Consider the following 17,939-nt stretch of genomic DNA (forward strand, 5'->3'; position numbering starts at 1 on the left):
GCGCAAGGCCAGGGCCCGGTCCCCGAGGTTGTATGGATGCTAATGGTCCTTCAGCAGACACCGGTGGAGTAGTGGTCTGTAAATGCACTACTCCCATCTAAGACTTGGGGCACAACAGCAACTTGGATAGTGAGCCGGGATTCAGGAGTAAGGAGTCCCCGAAGCAGGCTACTGCTGTCTGCCGTACAAGTAGAGTTCTTGGGAACATCTGTCAGGAGGAACTCCAGTGTAACTCAGTACTGGAAGTACTTCACACTTACAGGCGCTATAAGAGGAGACGTTCAGGAAGGTACATGTTGGCGGAGCGTTGGAAGGGAGCATTAGATCTGACCTGGAGGTTGATTGAGCCTCTGACCCGGAGGACACAGTACGGAGGCAGGCACCTGTGTGTACTACAGACTGTGAGTAAAGCTTTGGAACTACAAGCCCTGGTGTCCTCCATTGATTCTTGCGCCAGCACACCTAGCACTGCTACATCTGGGTACCAGCTACTACACCGCTTGTGCCTCTCCTCTACCCCGACATCTACACTGCCCTGGGGCTACAGCTTCACCTGTGGGGAGCTTCACCATCTTTGCTGCAACACACCACCAGTCCCAGAGGGCCTGCAAGCAGCGTCGGCTTAACATCTCACTTGCCGAACACCACAGGTGGCGTCACGAACTATTCCATTAACTATAATCCACCATTTCCATTCCCCCATTGCTTGGGCGCCCAGGGCCATGGACCGGGTCACTGCTACTGTGACACATCCCGTTGACACCGGCCCGGTACCGAGTACCCCACAGCCCTGGGAGGGCGACCCATCTGTGTGTGGTGGCTCTTGAAGCAATGACTCCAGCAGCAGTCCACTCCTTGTGAATCTCCCCCAAATTTTTGAATGGCCTTTTCTTAACAATCCTTTCCAGGCTGCGGTTATCCCTGTTGCTTGTGCTCCTTTTTCTGCCACACTTTTTCCTTCCACTCCACTTTCCATTAATATTCTTGGATACAGCACTCTGAACAGCCGGCTTCTCTAGCAATGACCTTTTGTGGCTTCCCCTCCTTGTGGAGTGTGTCAGTGACCGCCTTCTGGACATCTGTCAGGACAGCAGTCTTCCCCATGATTGTGGAACCTACGGAAACAGACTAAGGGACCTTTTAAAGGCTTAGGAGCCTTTACAGGTGTTTTTTGTTAATTATTCTAATTTACTGAGATAATGACTTCTGGGTTTTCATTGGCTGTAAGCCATAATCATCAACATTACCAGGAATAAACGTGAAATAGATCACTCTGTGTAATGACTATATAATGAGTTTCACTTTTTGTATTGGAGAACTGAAATAAATTAACTTTTTGGTGATATTCTAATTTTGTGAGAAGCACTTGTATGTGTATGTTAGTGAGGTTAGGAGTCCGTTCTCCATACTTTTCAACTCTTACAAAAAGTCTAGGAGGTTTTCGGAAAAAGGTGAATATTCCAGGACTCCGAGGGACGTTGTCTTAGGTGCCACCAAAATATCTTGGATACCGGCGCTTCCAAAACAGTTCCTTGCGCTCGGCGCCAATATACTCCATTATTAGATGGAGCCCAATCTCACATTCAAGAAATGGGGTGTAACTTGGTTAAAGGGGGTATCACAGGCAAAACCTTTAGCACATAGGGGTCAGTACCTGCTAAAGATCCCTCAGAACTGTTGATAAGTCTGGATATCTGGTGTTTTCTACAGCAGCACGTTATATAGAGAGTGGTCATGGGGACAGGTGAGATTTGGTACCAGGTTTGGAGCGAGGTGTGTTAGACGACTGTAAGATTTGGCAGAGAAAGGTGGAGATATTAGCGGAGTACGCTTGTTTCCTGATCAGCAAAATCCCAGTCAGTGTCTATAGGTCTTAGAAAAACATTTAAGGCTATGTGCACACGTAGCGTTTTAAAACGCTCACTAAAAACCGGACTCCTTCCCAGAAATCGCGCGTTTTTTTCCGCGCGATTTCACCGCGATCATTTGCCGCGATTTTCGCGTGCGATATTCAAGCACTTTCCAAGCGATTTGAAGCATCGCTTGGAAAGTGATTGACAGGTTGGTCACACTCGTCAAACATAGTGTTTTTTACTATTGAGGCCGCCTATGCAGCCTCAATAGTAAAAGGTAGAATGTTAAAATGCTAAAAAAAAAAAAAAAAATCGGGGTATATTTACCTTCCGGCGTCCCGCGCTGCATTCCCGGGCCTCAGCGTTCCCAGTAATGCCTTGCGAGACCTGTGATGACGTAGTCTCGCGTTGCTATAGCGATCTCGCGAGACCACTAGAGTCACGCGAGACTACGTCATTACAGGACCTTGCCGCAAGGCATTACTGGGAACGCTTAGGCCGGGAATGCAGCGCGGGACGCCGGAAGGTAAATATACCCCGATTTTTTATTTTTTATTCTTTTTTAACAGGGGTTTGGTACCCAGGGCCTGGAGCACAGTCTCCTCTCCTCCACACCGTGGGTACCAACCGCACATGAGACGCTTCACTTCCCGCATGGTGGGCATAGCCACATGCGGGAAGTAAGCGGTTCTCATGCATTCCTATGGGTGCGGAATCGCGGCAATTCTTTGCGATTCCGCACAAAAGAATGAGCATGCTGCGATTTTTTTCCGCGATGCGATTCCGCCTCGGAAAAAAGCGCAGCATTAGCATAGCATGTGCGGAATACCATAGGAATGCATGGGAGGCGTTCTGTACACGATTTTTAAGCGTTTTCGCGCCGAAAATCGCGGCAAAAACGCTTAAAAATCGCTACGTGTGCACACAGCCAGTGAGACTTGATACCATACAGCGATGTCACTTAAAGGGGTCGTCTAGTATCCACTTGAGGTTCTTCCTGCAACTTTTCTGTAGGGAGTCTTGCTTGCTGAGTTTTTACCCAGGTTATTTTACCCAGGTCATTGGTTACTTAGGCCAAGAGTCAGCGCTGATATTAGCCCCATTGTCCACCACTACTGGGACTGTGATCTTTATGGATGGAATATCTATTGGGCGGCACGGTGGCTCAGTGGTTAGCGCTGCAGCCTTGCAGTGCTGGGGTCCTGGGTTCGAGTCCCACCAAAGACAACATCTGCAAGGAGTTTGTATGTTCTCCCCGTGTTTGCGTGGGTTTCCTCCGGTTTCCTCCCACATTCTAAAAGACATACTGATAGGGAATTTAGATTGTGAGCCCCATCGGGGACAGTGATGATGTGTGTGCAAACTGTAAAGCACTGCGGAATATGTTAGCGCTATACAAAAATAAAGATTATTATTATTATTATTGTCCTCTACCACCAGGTCTGATATATGCGTAAGAACCCCTCATCTGCATGAGGATGATGGTTGCAGTATGAGCATATCCTTGTACTCTGCCTTCTACATCCGTTGTACTCTGTCGCTTGGCTCAGCATCTGCATGGGGTGGTTGGGAAGACCATAGTCGTCCACCACTTGGCTGGACCATAAGGCCAAGTATATGCATGAGGCTTTTATTATTTAACAGCCTTTGGCTTGACCTTGAGCCATGGCGACTTGATGGATGAACGCTCTCTCAGGAGGTTTGATCTTGTGCAAACCTAGAGAGGTCCACAAGGGTCTTCTCCATTATCTTGATAGTATCAAACCATCGTATTGATGGTCTTCCTCTTCACCTTGTTCCTTCTATTCTTCTGACCATAATGTCCATCCATGCTATTGATAACATCCTTCATTCTTGCATGAGGAAGATGGTTGGAATATGAGCATCTCCTAGTTTTCTGCCTCCTAGATAAGTCGTCCTCTTACACTTGGCCCAGCATGTGCATGAGGCCTCCACCACTAGACTGGAAAAATCTATTGTGCTCCACCACCAGGTCCATCAATTGCATGGGACAGATAGAAGGAATATGTGCATATCCTAATATTATGTCTTTAAAATCCACTGTCCTCCACCATCAGGCTCGTCATCTGCATGAGATGGATGGAAAGCCTTTCATTCTCCACTACTAGGCCCATCATATCCATGGGGTGTATGTGAGGAAGATATGCATATCCTAATGTTATGTCTTCAAGATCCACAGTCCTCCACCATCGGGGTCATCATTTGTGGATGTAAAGAATATGAACATATCTTCGTTCTATGTGTTCAGTATCGACTGTCCTCCACCATTAGGTCTATCATCTCCTAGGAATGTGATACATATGAGCATATCCTCATGTCGTGCCTTCAAGCGCTGAGGATAGACAATAGACCCAGCCAAATTCTTCTTTGTAAACCTCTTTTTACCCTTGTAAGTATTGTGTGTATATAATATGTTGAGCCTGGGGGAGGTATGTGGACAGACTCCAAACATTAGGCCACCAGGACTAATAACATGACAACTCTTAGTGACACATAGTTTCCTATCAGAGTCTTCAAGGTAAAGAGGGTCTTAGATGTGCTCTTTAGTATTTGCAGTGCATAATTAGGGGGTGCTAGTTCTCGGTCTCATAACATGTCGGCCCTACAGTCCTGTTGATTGACATGTTCTCTTTAATTCCTGCCCGTGACCTCAGATACTACAGGTATTGCTATAAATAATGTCAGGTACAGTTCACCTGGGTATAGGACTCACCCATTTGGCAGATTGTGAATAAACAATGGGAATGTGATTCATGTCTTAATAAATATGTGGTTATAATTTGATAAAAGAAGTGCGGTGAATTGCTGGTTATATTTAGAACTGGGTCATCGCTCAGGCAACAAAATCACAAACAATTAGAGACCAAAGGTAAAAGTCAAGATTACAAGCGGGTGATCCAGTGATCAGCTGTGATCGGGGTGGTCCTGGCTATGCTTGATTTCTCTTCACTACCCAAACCTGATCTTCCAGCCATTGTTTGTACAACGGACGGAATGTACAAAGTTCTCGTCCTTCAAGTTAGGCGGCATTTTATATCGTTCATGTGAAAATCCGAACCTACCTAGGTAACGCAGCTCCAGTGCTGATTTGTGGCTGTAGTCTGAAAAAAATAGGAGGCAGTACGTGCGGGTATTTATACCGCTAATTATGAGGCTCACACCCAAACTGACAAAGTTATAGAAGCAATTATCGTCTTCTTCATTAATCCTGGCACTAAAAAGAATGTCTTACTAGTACTGACATAGTAGGGCCATATTATGTGTAAATGACAGTACCGTACAGTACCCACATAGTACTACTGTACAGTGCAAACTAAGTGCTATGCAATGGCCATGTGATAGCGCCATCTAATATGAGTACCATACAATACCCACATGCTTGCACAGAACCATAAAATGGACCCATAATACTGCTATTCAATGTCAACACCATACTACCATACGGTACCTGCAATATAATATAGTATAATACTGCTACGCATGCACACATCATAGTGCCATACTGAGTAAAATAGGAGTACCATACTATACCCACATATAGTAGTGATGTACAGTGCCTATACACTGGGCACATACTGTAATACTGCTAATCAATACCTACATAATACTGACATATAATACCCTAGTGCTCCTATAATGCTTCCGTACAGAGTCCATATAAAAGTGTCATACAAATGTACAGTATATCACAATACCCACATAATACCACTATACAGTGACGACATGATGCTGTCACGCAGTGCCCATTTAATACTACCATATGGTATCCGTATAATATGACATTGCTGTATGGTGTATCAATAATATCACCATAGCTTTTTGCCAGTGTGGAGAGGGCACAGTGTATGGGGTTTGAGGGTACACATTGTGCTTAGGGGGCTCTGCCCTCCATTGATAAATACTAAGTCATGGGATTAGAACAAACGACCTTGACCGAGGTTAACGTTTACCTGCGGCATCCGACGTGTGAATTTGTACAATTTTTATGACAGGGATCATCATATATTATGGAATGTGTCCATGGCCATAAAGCATCGGGGTAACATACGCAACCTGTGTTATAAATACGCATTTTATAGAGTTATTTGCTTCTACAGAGACTTATGGGACAATTCCTGTAGCATGTGGGACTACAGTGTGACGGTATGAGGTTGCACAACAAATTATTCCATGCCCATATTTATTTGTCAAAAACTAGGCCAAAATGCAAAGAAAAATTAAGGCCCCCATGGCTGCCATCATTATTTCCTGGAAAGCCCAGCCTTTTGTAGGGGTTCATAAGAGAATCTAATTGTACCTATATACTGCAATACAGAAGTATTGCAAAATATAGAACAAGCGAACAAACAACCTTTAGAGTCTAAGCTGTGTCTCTTGGTTTATTTTCAATTTTTCAGATCATTGCCGATCAGATCTTTGGGGATAATTCCCTGGGGCTTCTACTCCTGGGAAGATTAACAACAGTTTGGAGGTGAAGGTATTGCTGTATATAGAACAAGTGGTCAAATGACCTTTAGAGTCTGAGCTGTAGCTCTTGGTGTTTTTTTTTTTTAATGCAATCTCTCTGTTTTTTACCTGGGTTAATTTGCTGGGACATCTAATCCTAGGAAGATTGTCAACAGGCTCAAATGTTTTTCACTTGTAAATAATCTTTCAACTTGTAATGTGATGGACTCCAAATTGTTTGGAAATGACCTTATAACCCTCTACAGATTGGTGTGTAGCAACGATGGTTTCTCTAAGGTAATTGCATATGTCCTTGGCAATCTGTTAATACGTGCCTGGATGATCCAGACCAGCAAACTGCCAAAACTTTTGTTTTTATAGAGGTGATGACATTGCTGATGAACAATTCATCAAGGCCATGTGATCCGTAACTGGCTTTTACTTACACTTTTGATTTGTGCACACGTAAAGTATTTTTCCTCTTGGCAGGAAAAACACTGTGTAAAATAGGTGTGGTTTTGCCTTGTTTGGTGACTTTTAGACACATAGAGACATAGATAAGCATTAAAATGTCATCGCTAGGTCTAATGTTTATGGACTGATTCAGATTTGAAATATGGCCCCGGACAGCGCACGTCGCTTTATCTCAATGTACAGTTTGTATTTATGATCCTGATATCGGGATCTTCACAGCCATCGCTTGTCTGCGAGGTGCTCTCATATACTGTAGATAAGTATCTGCTGGGCGATAGTTGTGTCCTTGATCCATTGTCTAATTATGATGGTACGATATGCAGTTATGGGATCAGCAGAGGGGTGGTGACATTTCTGCCCTCTGCTCCTCAGCACTCAGCCCCCTGCCACTTCTCAATAATATCACTCACAGGTGATGGGGGAAGATTCATGAGGAAGAAATGTCATGAATGGACTTATTACCCCGGTGGGTCCTATTACAGGACTGCGCTGGGATCGGTGAGCTCCACCGGCTGATCTGTCACGTTAGTAAAGGAGGACGGCAAGGTGGGGGGCCGGAGGTTATGCATTGGGAAACGAGGGGCTGGATGTAATTCACCAGGGGGGTAGCAGTGGAGTCAGATGTTATACACTGAGGGGCAACGTGGCCGGATGTTATACATTGGGGACAATGGGGCCAGATGTTACACACCAGGGGGCCAGATATTATACACCTTGAGGGCAATGAGGCCAGATTTTATACATCGGGGGAAAATGGGGCTGCATGTTATTCACTGGGGGCAGTGGGATTGGATATTATAAATGAGGGGCATCTAGGGCGGATGTTATCCACTAGGGGCAATGGGACTTAATGTTATACAGTGAGGTCAATGTGACTGGATCTTATAAAATCAGGGGCAATGGGGCCAAAAATTATACATTTTGGGGCAATGGGGCTGAATGTCATATAGTGCGGGCAATGGGACCAAATGTTATTCAGTGGGGAAAAGGGGACTGGATCTTATAATTCAGGGGAAATGGGGCCGGATGTTATACATCAGGGGCAATGGGGCTGGATGTTATACATCAGGGGCAATGGGGCTGGATGTTATACATCAGGGGCAATGGGGCTGGATGTTATACATCAGGGGCAATGGGGCTGGATGTTATACATCAGGGGCAATGGGGCCGGATGTTATACATCAGGGGCAATGGGGCTGGATGTTATACATCAGGGGCAATGGGGCTGGATGTTATACATCAGGGGCAATGGGGCTGGATGTTATACATCAGGGGCAATGGGGCCGGATGTTATACATCAGGGGCAATGGGGCTGGATGTTATACATCAGGGGCAATGGGGCTGGATGTTATACATCAGGGGCAATGGGGCCGGATGTTATACATCAGGGGCAATGGGGCCGGATGTTATACATCAGGGGCAATGGGGCCGGATGTTATACATCAGGGGCAATGGGGCCGGATGTTATACATCAGGGGCAATGGGGCTGGATGTTATACATCAGGGGCAATGGGGCTGGATGTTATACATCAGGGGCAATGGGGCCGGATGTTATACATCAGGGGCAATGGGGCCGGATGTTATACATCAGGGGCAATGGGGCTGGATGTTATACATCAGGGGCAATGGGGCTGGATGTTATACATCAGGGGCAATGGGGCCGGATGTTATACATCAGGGGCAATGGGGCTGGATGTTATACATCAGGGGCAATGGGGCTGGATGTTATACATCAGGGGCAATGGGGCTGGATGTTATACATCAGGGGCAATGGGGCTAGAGGTTATTCATTGGGGGCGGATATTATACACCTGGGGGCAATAGCGCCTGATGTTATACATCGGGGTGCAATGGGGCCGGATGTTATACACTAGGGGGAATGGGACTTAATGTTATATAATGGGGGTAATGGGACTGAATCTTACCCACCAGGGTTAATGGGGCCGGATATTATTGCCCGTGTGTCCTATACTTTTCTTCATTTAGTGAATTGATCATCTATATCAATGAACATTTCAGTGCACATCTTTTTGTCATTTTTGACAATCCAAAGATCAGAAATCCCTCCAAAAACCATTTTTAAGCACTTTTATTTAAAGAACTGAAGGACTGATCAACTTTATTTTTTCCTTCTCCTTTTATAAAAAGTTTTCTCTTTACAATCAATAATTTTGTCCCTATTCACACTGTACACAGCCTGCAACTTACATTTCACAAGGCGAAACATTTACAAAATGTGGCCTCGCTCATTAGAACTGTCTAAATGAACAGCCCTAGCTACCAATCATAGCGCGGCTTTCATTTTTTCAGAGGGGACTGAGAAATAAAAGCTGAGCTCCCATTGGTTGCTAGGGGCAACAAAGCCTAATCTGTCTGACAGTTTTGATTAACGAGGCCTGCTATATTTCAGTATTGTCAGTACAAATACCATCATGTAGGATGTGGCCTGATGGGAGGGTAACGCCCCATGTAAGGAGGTCAGACATATTGAGTAGGATCACCTCACGTACGGACATTATTTCTAAATAGCAAGTCCTTATTTTCGGACTCTGATATTATATACGCTTTTTACAATCGTACGATGAGAATGATTCCGCGTGGACGTAATACTTCGCACGTACGTCCAACGCAGAAAACGTTGGGCCTTATATACAAAAACTGTTGCCCATAGCTGCCAATCAGAATCCACGATTCATTTTTTCCCAGCGTAGTTCAGGCAATGAAAGCTGAACTCTGATTGGCTGCTAACAGGCAATAGGCCTAATAAAGTGAAGAGAACTGAAGCCAGGCAGGCCTTAAAGGGGTATTCCCATCTTGGAAAGGATATTGGGGGGTCCGACCTCTAAGACCTCAACGTTCCTGAGAACGATGTTATTTGGCACTGAGTCCTCATTATTTTTCCAGGCATCATTCCTGGATGGGAATAACACTTTAAAGGGGAACTCCTCTGAAACCTTACTGATTTGGAGCCATAGAGATCAATTCATATAATGGACTTAGTGCGAATGTGACCTTGAGCTACGTTCACACTGAGTGTTTCTCGGGAGTTTTGTTTTTTTTTAGCCGATCCGCTTTAAAATCTGCTTCAAAAACTCTTGGAAAATTCTTCCACTTCATTGATATGGTCCGATTTTCATCCAGAAAGGTGGGACAAGTCCAAGCCTTTGTACGAAGGAAAAATCGTTCACTGCCCCATTGAATAAAATTGGTCCAGGTGCGATCTGTTTTTTTTAACGGATGGCACTTGCACTGATAACAGAAAAATACACGGACCGAAAAAGTTTTTGGAGGAGAAACTAAGTGGAAATTCTCCAAATCTGAAGACTCCTAAAAACTAAAAACCCTTGCAGTTTCTACACAGTTTCTGCTGCGAAAACTCTGCAAAACAGAAATCCGTCTGCACATACACTAATGCTGAAAAGTCCACATCTAAAAACTGCTTCTAAAACAACACATACTTGGAAAAACACAAATTTTATAACGCTGCTTTGTTGCATTTTTCCTATGTGGTTTTTATGCCTTTATAATGTGGGGTGTGTTTTCTACCATGTTTCTGTTGCAAAAACCAGACCAAAAAATGTGCATTTTTTACGTATTATTACGATAGTTTTTGATACTTTTTTGCAAGGTTTTTGCTAAGGAAACATGCTTAAAAAAAAGACAAAAAATGTGATTTTTTACGTATTATTACGGTAGTTTTTGATACTTTTTTGCAAGGTTTTTGCTAAGGAAACATGCTTAAAAATGACAAAAATGTGCATTTTTTACGTATTATTACGGTAGTTTTTGAAACTTTTTTGCAAGGTTTTTGCTAAGGAAACATGCTTAAAAAAATGACAAAAAATGTGCATTTTTTACGTATTATTACGATAGTTTTTGATACTTTTTTGCAAGGTTTTTGCTAAGGAAATATGCTTAAAAATGACAAAAAATGTGCATTTTTTACGTATTATTACGGTAGTTTTTGATACTTTTTTGCAAGGTTTTTGCTAAGGAAACATGCTTAAAAAAAAAATGACAAAAAATGTGCCGAAGAATCATGGAAAAAAAATCCATCATTGGTGTCATAGGTGCGTTTTTTTCGTTGAAATGAATGGGAAGCTTAATGCAGGCAGATATGAAGCATTTTGTGGATTTAGGCGTAGAATCCGATAAAAAAAAAAAAAGCGTTAAAAAATTCAGTGTGAAAAAGACATTCTGACTTTTCTAACAGTTTCTGTAACAAAAGAAATTTAGAATTTTACTTTCTGTCTTTGCAACGAATAAATCATCACATAATTTACAAATCATTTCTACATAGAAAAAAAACTAAATATCTACATATCATGGAAAAGTGGTGTTTTCCTTTAAGCCAGCCACCGTTGGCTTGGGCGGAAATTTTTTTTTTTTTTTAGGGAAGTGTCCGATACTTTCAGCATTGTTTACTTTGAAAAGAATCAGACTGGGAAAAATCCAAACTCCAGATGAATCTTTCATTAAGAGTCATCGAGGGACACTCGGGCGGCTCCATTTACAGATTTTTTTTTTTTTCGAGGATCCCATCAAAATTCCAGCTTAAAAGTCTATACAAAATCCAAAAGGTCCAAAGCAACCAGATCTCCGAACAATCAGTAACCAGATCGAGTCAATCAGTAATCAGATCAATTAATCAGCAACCAGATCGAGTCAATCAGTAATCAGATCAATTAATCAGCAACCAGATCGATCCGATCACTCCCGGACAGAACCATTAAAAAAGGGAGGGATTGTGTTGCATCTTCTGAATCTTAAAGGGCCACTTCGCCAAAATAGTCAGCACCACAATTCCAATTTTTCATGTGCTTGGGTTCCAACTTGCCCTCTTGCGTTATCAGCTGACATCCTCACCAAGTTTCTTTTTGCAAAGTTCCACATGGTGCTGAAAACCCTCCCTTTTTTCGGAGCTTATGAGCCTTTTCTTGAGGTATTTGGCAACTGCCTTTATCAGGCAAGGAGGGGATAGGCAAGTAGTGTCTTGTAGATGGCTGACCAGTCTATAGAGGTCCTTAAACAAGGGGTACCTGGAGATCTTCCAGAAGCATTCGGGGATATCCTTCCTTTCGCATAGTCCTTCAAAGTAGACCATGGTGTAGTGCTTCAGGTTTTCACGTTCCTGTTGCATCCCTAAGTCTTTCTCCAGGCAGGACATGGCTGCCCCAAACATATTAGTTGGGTCTTTCCACCCAATGCTGTTGATTTGCCGTTTTTTCCACTGGTCGTACATGGTCGTGCTTCGTCTCGTCCATATGACCATGACTTTGCCTTTTCTTTCGCTCACAAGCTTCCTCTTTTGGTAAAACCAGGGCAACATGCCAATTTGACTGACTGTGTTCATGTCCCATAGGTCCAAGATGACCTCGCATCCCAGGATGCCGTGCAGGAAGTCGGCAAAGTCACAAATGAGGGTCTTGTACTCTGCCGAATCGGGGGAATACACAAGTAAAATGGTCCTTCTCCAAAGCGGAGCTGTGCGGAGATAAAGAACAATGATGATTAGAGAGCCGCTCACCTGCCAATCCATAGACTAAAACTAGTCTTTATTTAGTGCGCCCCTTGTAATCTCCATTATGAGACCCTCCCAGTGCCCCCCAAGAGCAGAACACCCAGAATGAGAGCTCCTCAGCCACAGCGGGCGCCATCATCTGGTCCATGTCCTTTATTATACCTTCTAATAAAGAAAAACTCATTTTTTTATGCCTCCTGGGAATATATTACAACAGCTCGTATGGGCCAAATCAATCTGAGAAATAATAAGTAATCTAATACTGGCCATATTATATTGCCATACAGAAGCCAAATAATACCACCATACAGTGCCAAATTATTTCATATAGTACCTCCAAAACATTGTCACCTTGGAAAAGTTTAAAAGTGCCATAATAATCCCACTATACAATTCCAAAATATTACATTGCCCACATAATAGCACCATACAGTACCTAAGAAATAATGCAGCATATTATGGCACTATACAGTGCCAAACAACTACACTTCCCGAAAAATACATATATATAGTATCTACAAAACATTTCCATAAAAGTGCCATTCAGTGTGATAATAATACCACTAAACAGTACCAAACAATTACCGCCATATGGTCCCGACGATTCATTGCATCATAGTAAATCCGTAAAGGTGCCAAACTGTGCCATAATACCACTATATAGTGCCAAACAATAACACTTCCTTTATATATATATATATATATATATATATATATATATATATCCCCTACAAATCATTGCCTCATAGTAAATGCATAAAAGTGCCATACTGTTCCATAATAATACCGCTCCAAACAATTACCGTATGCTGCCTGTCATAATACCACTATGCAGCATCGAAACAGTACACTGCCCATATAATACCGCCATAACCTACCTAGTAAAATACGATCACAAAGTAAATGGATAAAATAATACCACCACGCAATGACAGACAACTGTACAGGTGGCCAAATGGTGCCGACAAAATAAGTACCAAACACAAGTGCACAAAAGTGCTGAAATAATACCGCTATACCGTACTCAGACCATGCCCTATAACTGCGCCTGTGTTGATTGGATTGATTGAAGGAGACTTTTTCTCACCTGTAAATATCGTCCACATCCTCCGACAACTTGTGTAGATGATGAGAATCAGCGTGAAAATCGCCAGCGACACAACAAGAGCAAGAAGACCCAGGTGCTTGTGAGAGACTGGGGAGGAGAGAGACCAAAGAACGAGTGACGAGAAAATTACCAGTAAATATAAGACACCCATCCAGTGTGCACCGTGGATGACCCTACATCGATATATCAGGCAATCGCTCAACCAGCAATCTCTTAAGACATTACAGAAGCGATAATTTTGAGTTGTCATTATGAAAGGGATGTAATATGGAATTGCAATTATCTAATAAGTTTTTATAAGGCGTTTTCCAATATTACTAGTAGTGACCTATCCGTACATTCACTAGTATGAAAGCGAGCCTGCAGTACCATTCATGGCCACTACACAATATATGGCGCTGTGTCATTCATTGTGAACCAAACAATTGCAAGTTCAAGTCCCCTAAGGGGATTGAAAAAGGGGGATTAAAAAAGAAAGTGAAAAGTAATGTAAAAATTAAACATATATATATATATATATATATATATATATATATATATACACACACACACACATATATATATATATAGTAAATATTTACCAAAATAAATATATAAAAAAAATATCTAGTAGTGCTGCGTGTGCAAAAGTCTGATCTATGAAGAAATACAATTATTATTATATTCCCTTAGAATAAATAAATACAAAAATTGCAGAATTGCAAATCTTAAAAAAAACAATAAAAAGTGATCCAAACATTGTACGTATCCCAAAGTTGTATCAATAAAAACTACAGCACAAAGCACAAAACTCAAATCCCCACACAGCTACATCAATAGAAAAAGATGAAGTTTTAGAAAATGGCGACACAAACCACATTTTTTTATTTTTTCAAAGTTCAGAATTTTTTTCAATACCTATATATATATATATATATATATATATACACACTCACTGGCCACTTTATTAGGTACACCTGTCCAACTGTGTGTTAAGACTTAATTTCTAATCAGCCAATCACATGGCGGCAACTCAGTGCATTTAGGCATGTAGACATGGTCAAGACAATCTCCTGCAGTTCAAACCGAGCATCAGTATGGGGAAGAAAGGTGATTTGAGTGCCTTTGAACGTGGCATGATTGTTGGTGCCAGAAGGGCTGGTCTGAGTATTTCAGAAACTGCTGATCTACTGGGATTTTCACGCACAACCATCTCTAGGGTTTACAGAGAATGGTCCGAAAAAGAAAAAAAATCCAGTGAGCGGCAGTTCTGTGGCCGGAAATGCCATGTTGATGCCAGAGGTCAGAGGAGAATGGGCAGACTGGTTCGAGCTGATAGAAAGGCAACAGTGACTCAAATTGCCACCCGTTACAACCAAGGTAGGCAGAAGAGCATCTCTGAACGCACAGTGCGTCGAACTTTGAGGCAGATGGGCTACAGCAGCAGAAGACCACACTGGGTACCACTCCTCTCAGCTAAGAACAGGAAACTGAGGCTACAATTTGCACAAGCTCATCGAAATTGGACAGTAGAAGATTGGAAAAACGTTGCCTGGTCTGATGAGTCTCGATTTCTGCTGCGACATTCGGATGGTAGGGTCAGAATTTGGCGTAAACAACATGAAAGCATGGATCCATCCTGCCTTGTATCAACGGTTCAGGCTGGTGGTGGTGGTGTCATGGTGTGGGGAATTTTTTCTGGGCACTCTTTGGGCCCCTTGGTACCAATTGAGCATCGTTGCAACGCCACAGCCTACCTGAGTATTGTTGCTGACCATGTCCATCCCTTTATGACCACAATGTACCCAACATCTGATGGCTACTTTCAGCAGGATAATGCGCCATGTCATAAAGCTCGAATCATCTCAGATTGGTTTCTTGAACATGACAATGAGTTCACTGTACTCAAATGGCCTCCTCAGTCACCAGATCTCAATCCAATAGAGCATCTTTGGGATGTGGTGGAACGGGAGATTCGCATCAGGGATGTGCAGCCGACAAATCTGCGCCAACTGTGTGATGCCATCATGTCAATATGGTCCAAAATCTCTGAGGAATGCTTCCAGCACCTTGTTGAATCTCTGCCACGAAGAATTGAGGCAGTTCTGAAGGCAAAAGGGGGTCCAACCCCTTACTAGCATGGTGTACCTAATAAAGTGGCCAGTGAGTGTATATTATATATAAAATAAAAACATAAGTGGTCAGTATCGCCGTAATCGCACTGACCTAGAGACCTATACAAGGTCTTTTTTTACTGTATAATGAATGCCATAAACACAAAACCCAAATAATAATGGTGGAATATTTTCATACTAAAGGTGTGAAAATGGAGAGAGAACTACAAGTCTCAGCATGCTGGGGAAAATGCAATGACAGAGATACTTACAGTCAAATGAGCAGAGGAGATACTGATGTGAATGACGGACATCGGAGCGCCAAACCTACGAGGAAAAGCGCAGTGTCAGAGGCTTACAAAGAATGTCAGGATGTGACTGTAGCTGAGATTAAGGCGCCATTCGGACGCTTCCTCTGGAGTCGCCTTTACGCTCGGTGTTTTATCCCATTACCAAATTTCACACCTTTATCAGCCCATGCACAAAATAAAGAGAGCATTGTTTGTATGGTTGTTGCCTAATTTGGGATCGGGTAACACGCGGCATAATCCACCGGAACCTTTGACTGATCGGAAGAAATGAAGGAAACTCCGATCACGAGATCAATGTCAGCTGGTGACGCAAACGCAATGTGGCTATAGACCCGATGCCAGCGCCCTACATGTCTACGGCGCCTGTGGAATGGGGGCTCCTGCAGCAGAGCACCTTCTGAAATTGATAGTTACAAATATTTCTCAAAGGGAGTTATACAGGATTAGAAAAACATGGCTGCTTTATGCCAAAAATGATGCCCCCTCTGTACATAGGATGTGAATCATATTGTAGTTCAGTTCTACCAATTTTCATAGAACTATTGCTGCAATACCAAACACAACCACTGGACAGGTGTGGTGCTGTACATAGAAGAAAGCAGCTTTGTTTCTCTGATTTGGGGCAAACAAAAAAAGAAAGTTCCTACCTTGATACAATCTCCAATGCCGGGCCTAGGGAGCGATAGCTGCAGATCATCCGATCCAAATTTATGGTGCTGAAAAGAAAATAGTTGCTTTGAATGTAAGCGTAATATTCCGGTCACCTGCCCTATGTGATACTACACTGGTCTCCTCTCCTGTGTGATACATCGGTCACCTCTCCTGTGTGATACACCGGTCACCTCTCCTGTGTGATACATCGGTCACCTCTCCTGTGTGATACATCGGTCACCTCTCCTGTGTGATACACCGGTCTCCTCTCCTGTGTGATACATCGGTCACCTCTCCTGTGTGATACATCGGTCTCCTCTCCTGTGTGATACACTGGTCTCCTCTCCTGTGTGATACATCGGTCACCTCTCCTGTGTGATACACCGGTCTCCTCTCCTGTGTGATACATCGGTCTCCTCTCCTGTGTGATACACTGGTCTCCTCTCCTGTGTGATACATCGGTCACCTCTCCTGTGTGATACACCGGTCTCCTCTCCTGTGTGATACATCGGTCACCTGTCCTATGTGATACATCGGTCACCTCTCCTGTGTGATACACCGGTCTCTCCTGTGTGATACACCGGTCTAATCTCCTGTGTGATACACCGGTCTCCTCTCCTGTGTGATACATCGGTCACCTCTCCTGTGTGATACACCGTTCACCTGTCCTATGTGATACATCGGTCACCTCTCCTGTGTGATACACCGGTCTCTCCTGTGTGATACACCGGTCTAATCTCCTGTGTGATACACTGGTCTCCTCTCCTGTGTGATACATCGGTCACCTCTCCTGTGTGATACACCGGTCTCCTCTCCTGTGTGATACATCGGTCTCCTCTCCTGTGTGATACACTGGTCTCCTCTCCTGTGTGATACACCGGTCTCCTCTCCTGTGTGATACACCGGTCTCCTCTCCTGTGTGATACACCGGTCACCTGTCCTGTGTGATACACCGGTCTAATCTCCTGTGTGATACACCGGTCTCCTCTCCTGTGTGATACACCGTTCACCTCTCCTGTGTGATACATCGGTCACCTATCCTGTGTGATACACCGTTCACCTGTCCTATGTGATACATCGGTCTCCTCTCCTGTGTGATACACCGGTCTCCTCTCCTGTGTGATACATCGGTCACCTCTCCTGTGTGATACACCGGTCTAATCTCCTGTGTGATACATCGGTCACCTGTCCTATGTTATACACCGGTCTAATCTCCTGTGTGATACATCGGTCTCCTCTCCTATGTGATACACCGGTCTAATCTCCTGTGTGATACATCGGTCACCTGTCCTATGTTATACACCGGTCACCTGTCCTATGTGATACACCGGTCTAATCTCCTGTGTGATACACCGGTCTCCTCTCCTGTGTGATACACCGGTCTAATCTCCTGTGTGATACACCGTTCACCTGTCCTATGTGATACACCGGTCTAATCTCCTGTGTGATACACCGGTCTCC

General features: G+C 43.5%; 1 protein-coding gene across 1 annotated transcript in view; it reads right to left on the reverse strand.

Moving 5' to 3' along the window:
- Window positions 1-8,867: 8,867 nt before the first annotated feature.
- The window catches only part of IL17RE (interleukin 17 receptor E), a 61,967-nt gene continuing 52,895 nt past the window's right edge, over window positions 8,868-17,939 (reverse strand). Inside the window, exons 13-16 of the mRNA XM_073569646.1 lie at window positions 16,475-16,543; window positions 15,789-15,843; window positions 13,403-13,510; window positions 8,868-12,278 (exon numbers count right to left, since the gene is read on the reverse strand). Of these exons, the coding sequence (XP_073425747.1) occupies window positions 11,644-12,278; window positions 13,403-13,510; window positions 15,789-15,843; window positions 16,475-16,543 (867 nt within the window). The 3' untranslated portion in view covers window positions 8,868-11,643. The remainder of the gene's footprint in view (window positions 12,279-13,402; window positions 13,511-15,788; window positions 15,844-16,474; window positions 16,544-17,939) is intronic.

Source organism: Dendrobates tinctorius, unplaced genomic scaffold, assembly GCF_039654945.1.
Source record: "Dendrobates tinctorius isolate UK_male_01 unplaced genomic scaffold, ASM3965494v1 ptg000027l, whole genome shotgun sequence".
Classification (NCBI taxonomy): Eukaryota; Metazoa; Chordata; class Amphibia; order Anura; family Dendrobatidae; genus Dendrobates; species Dendrobates tinctorius.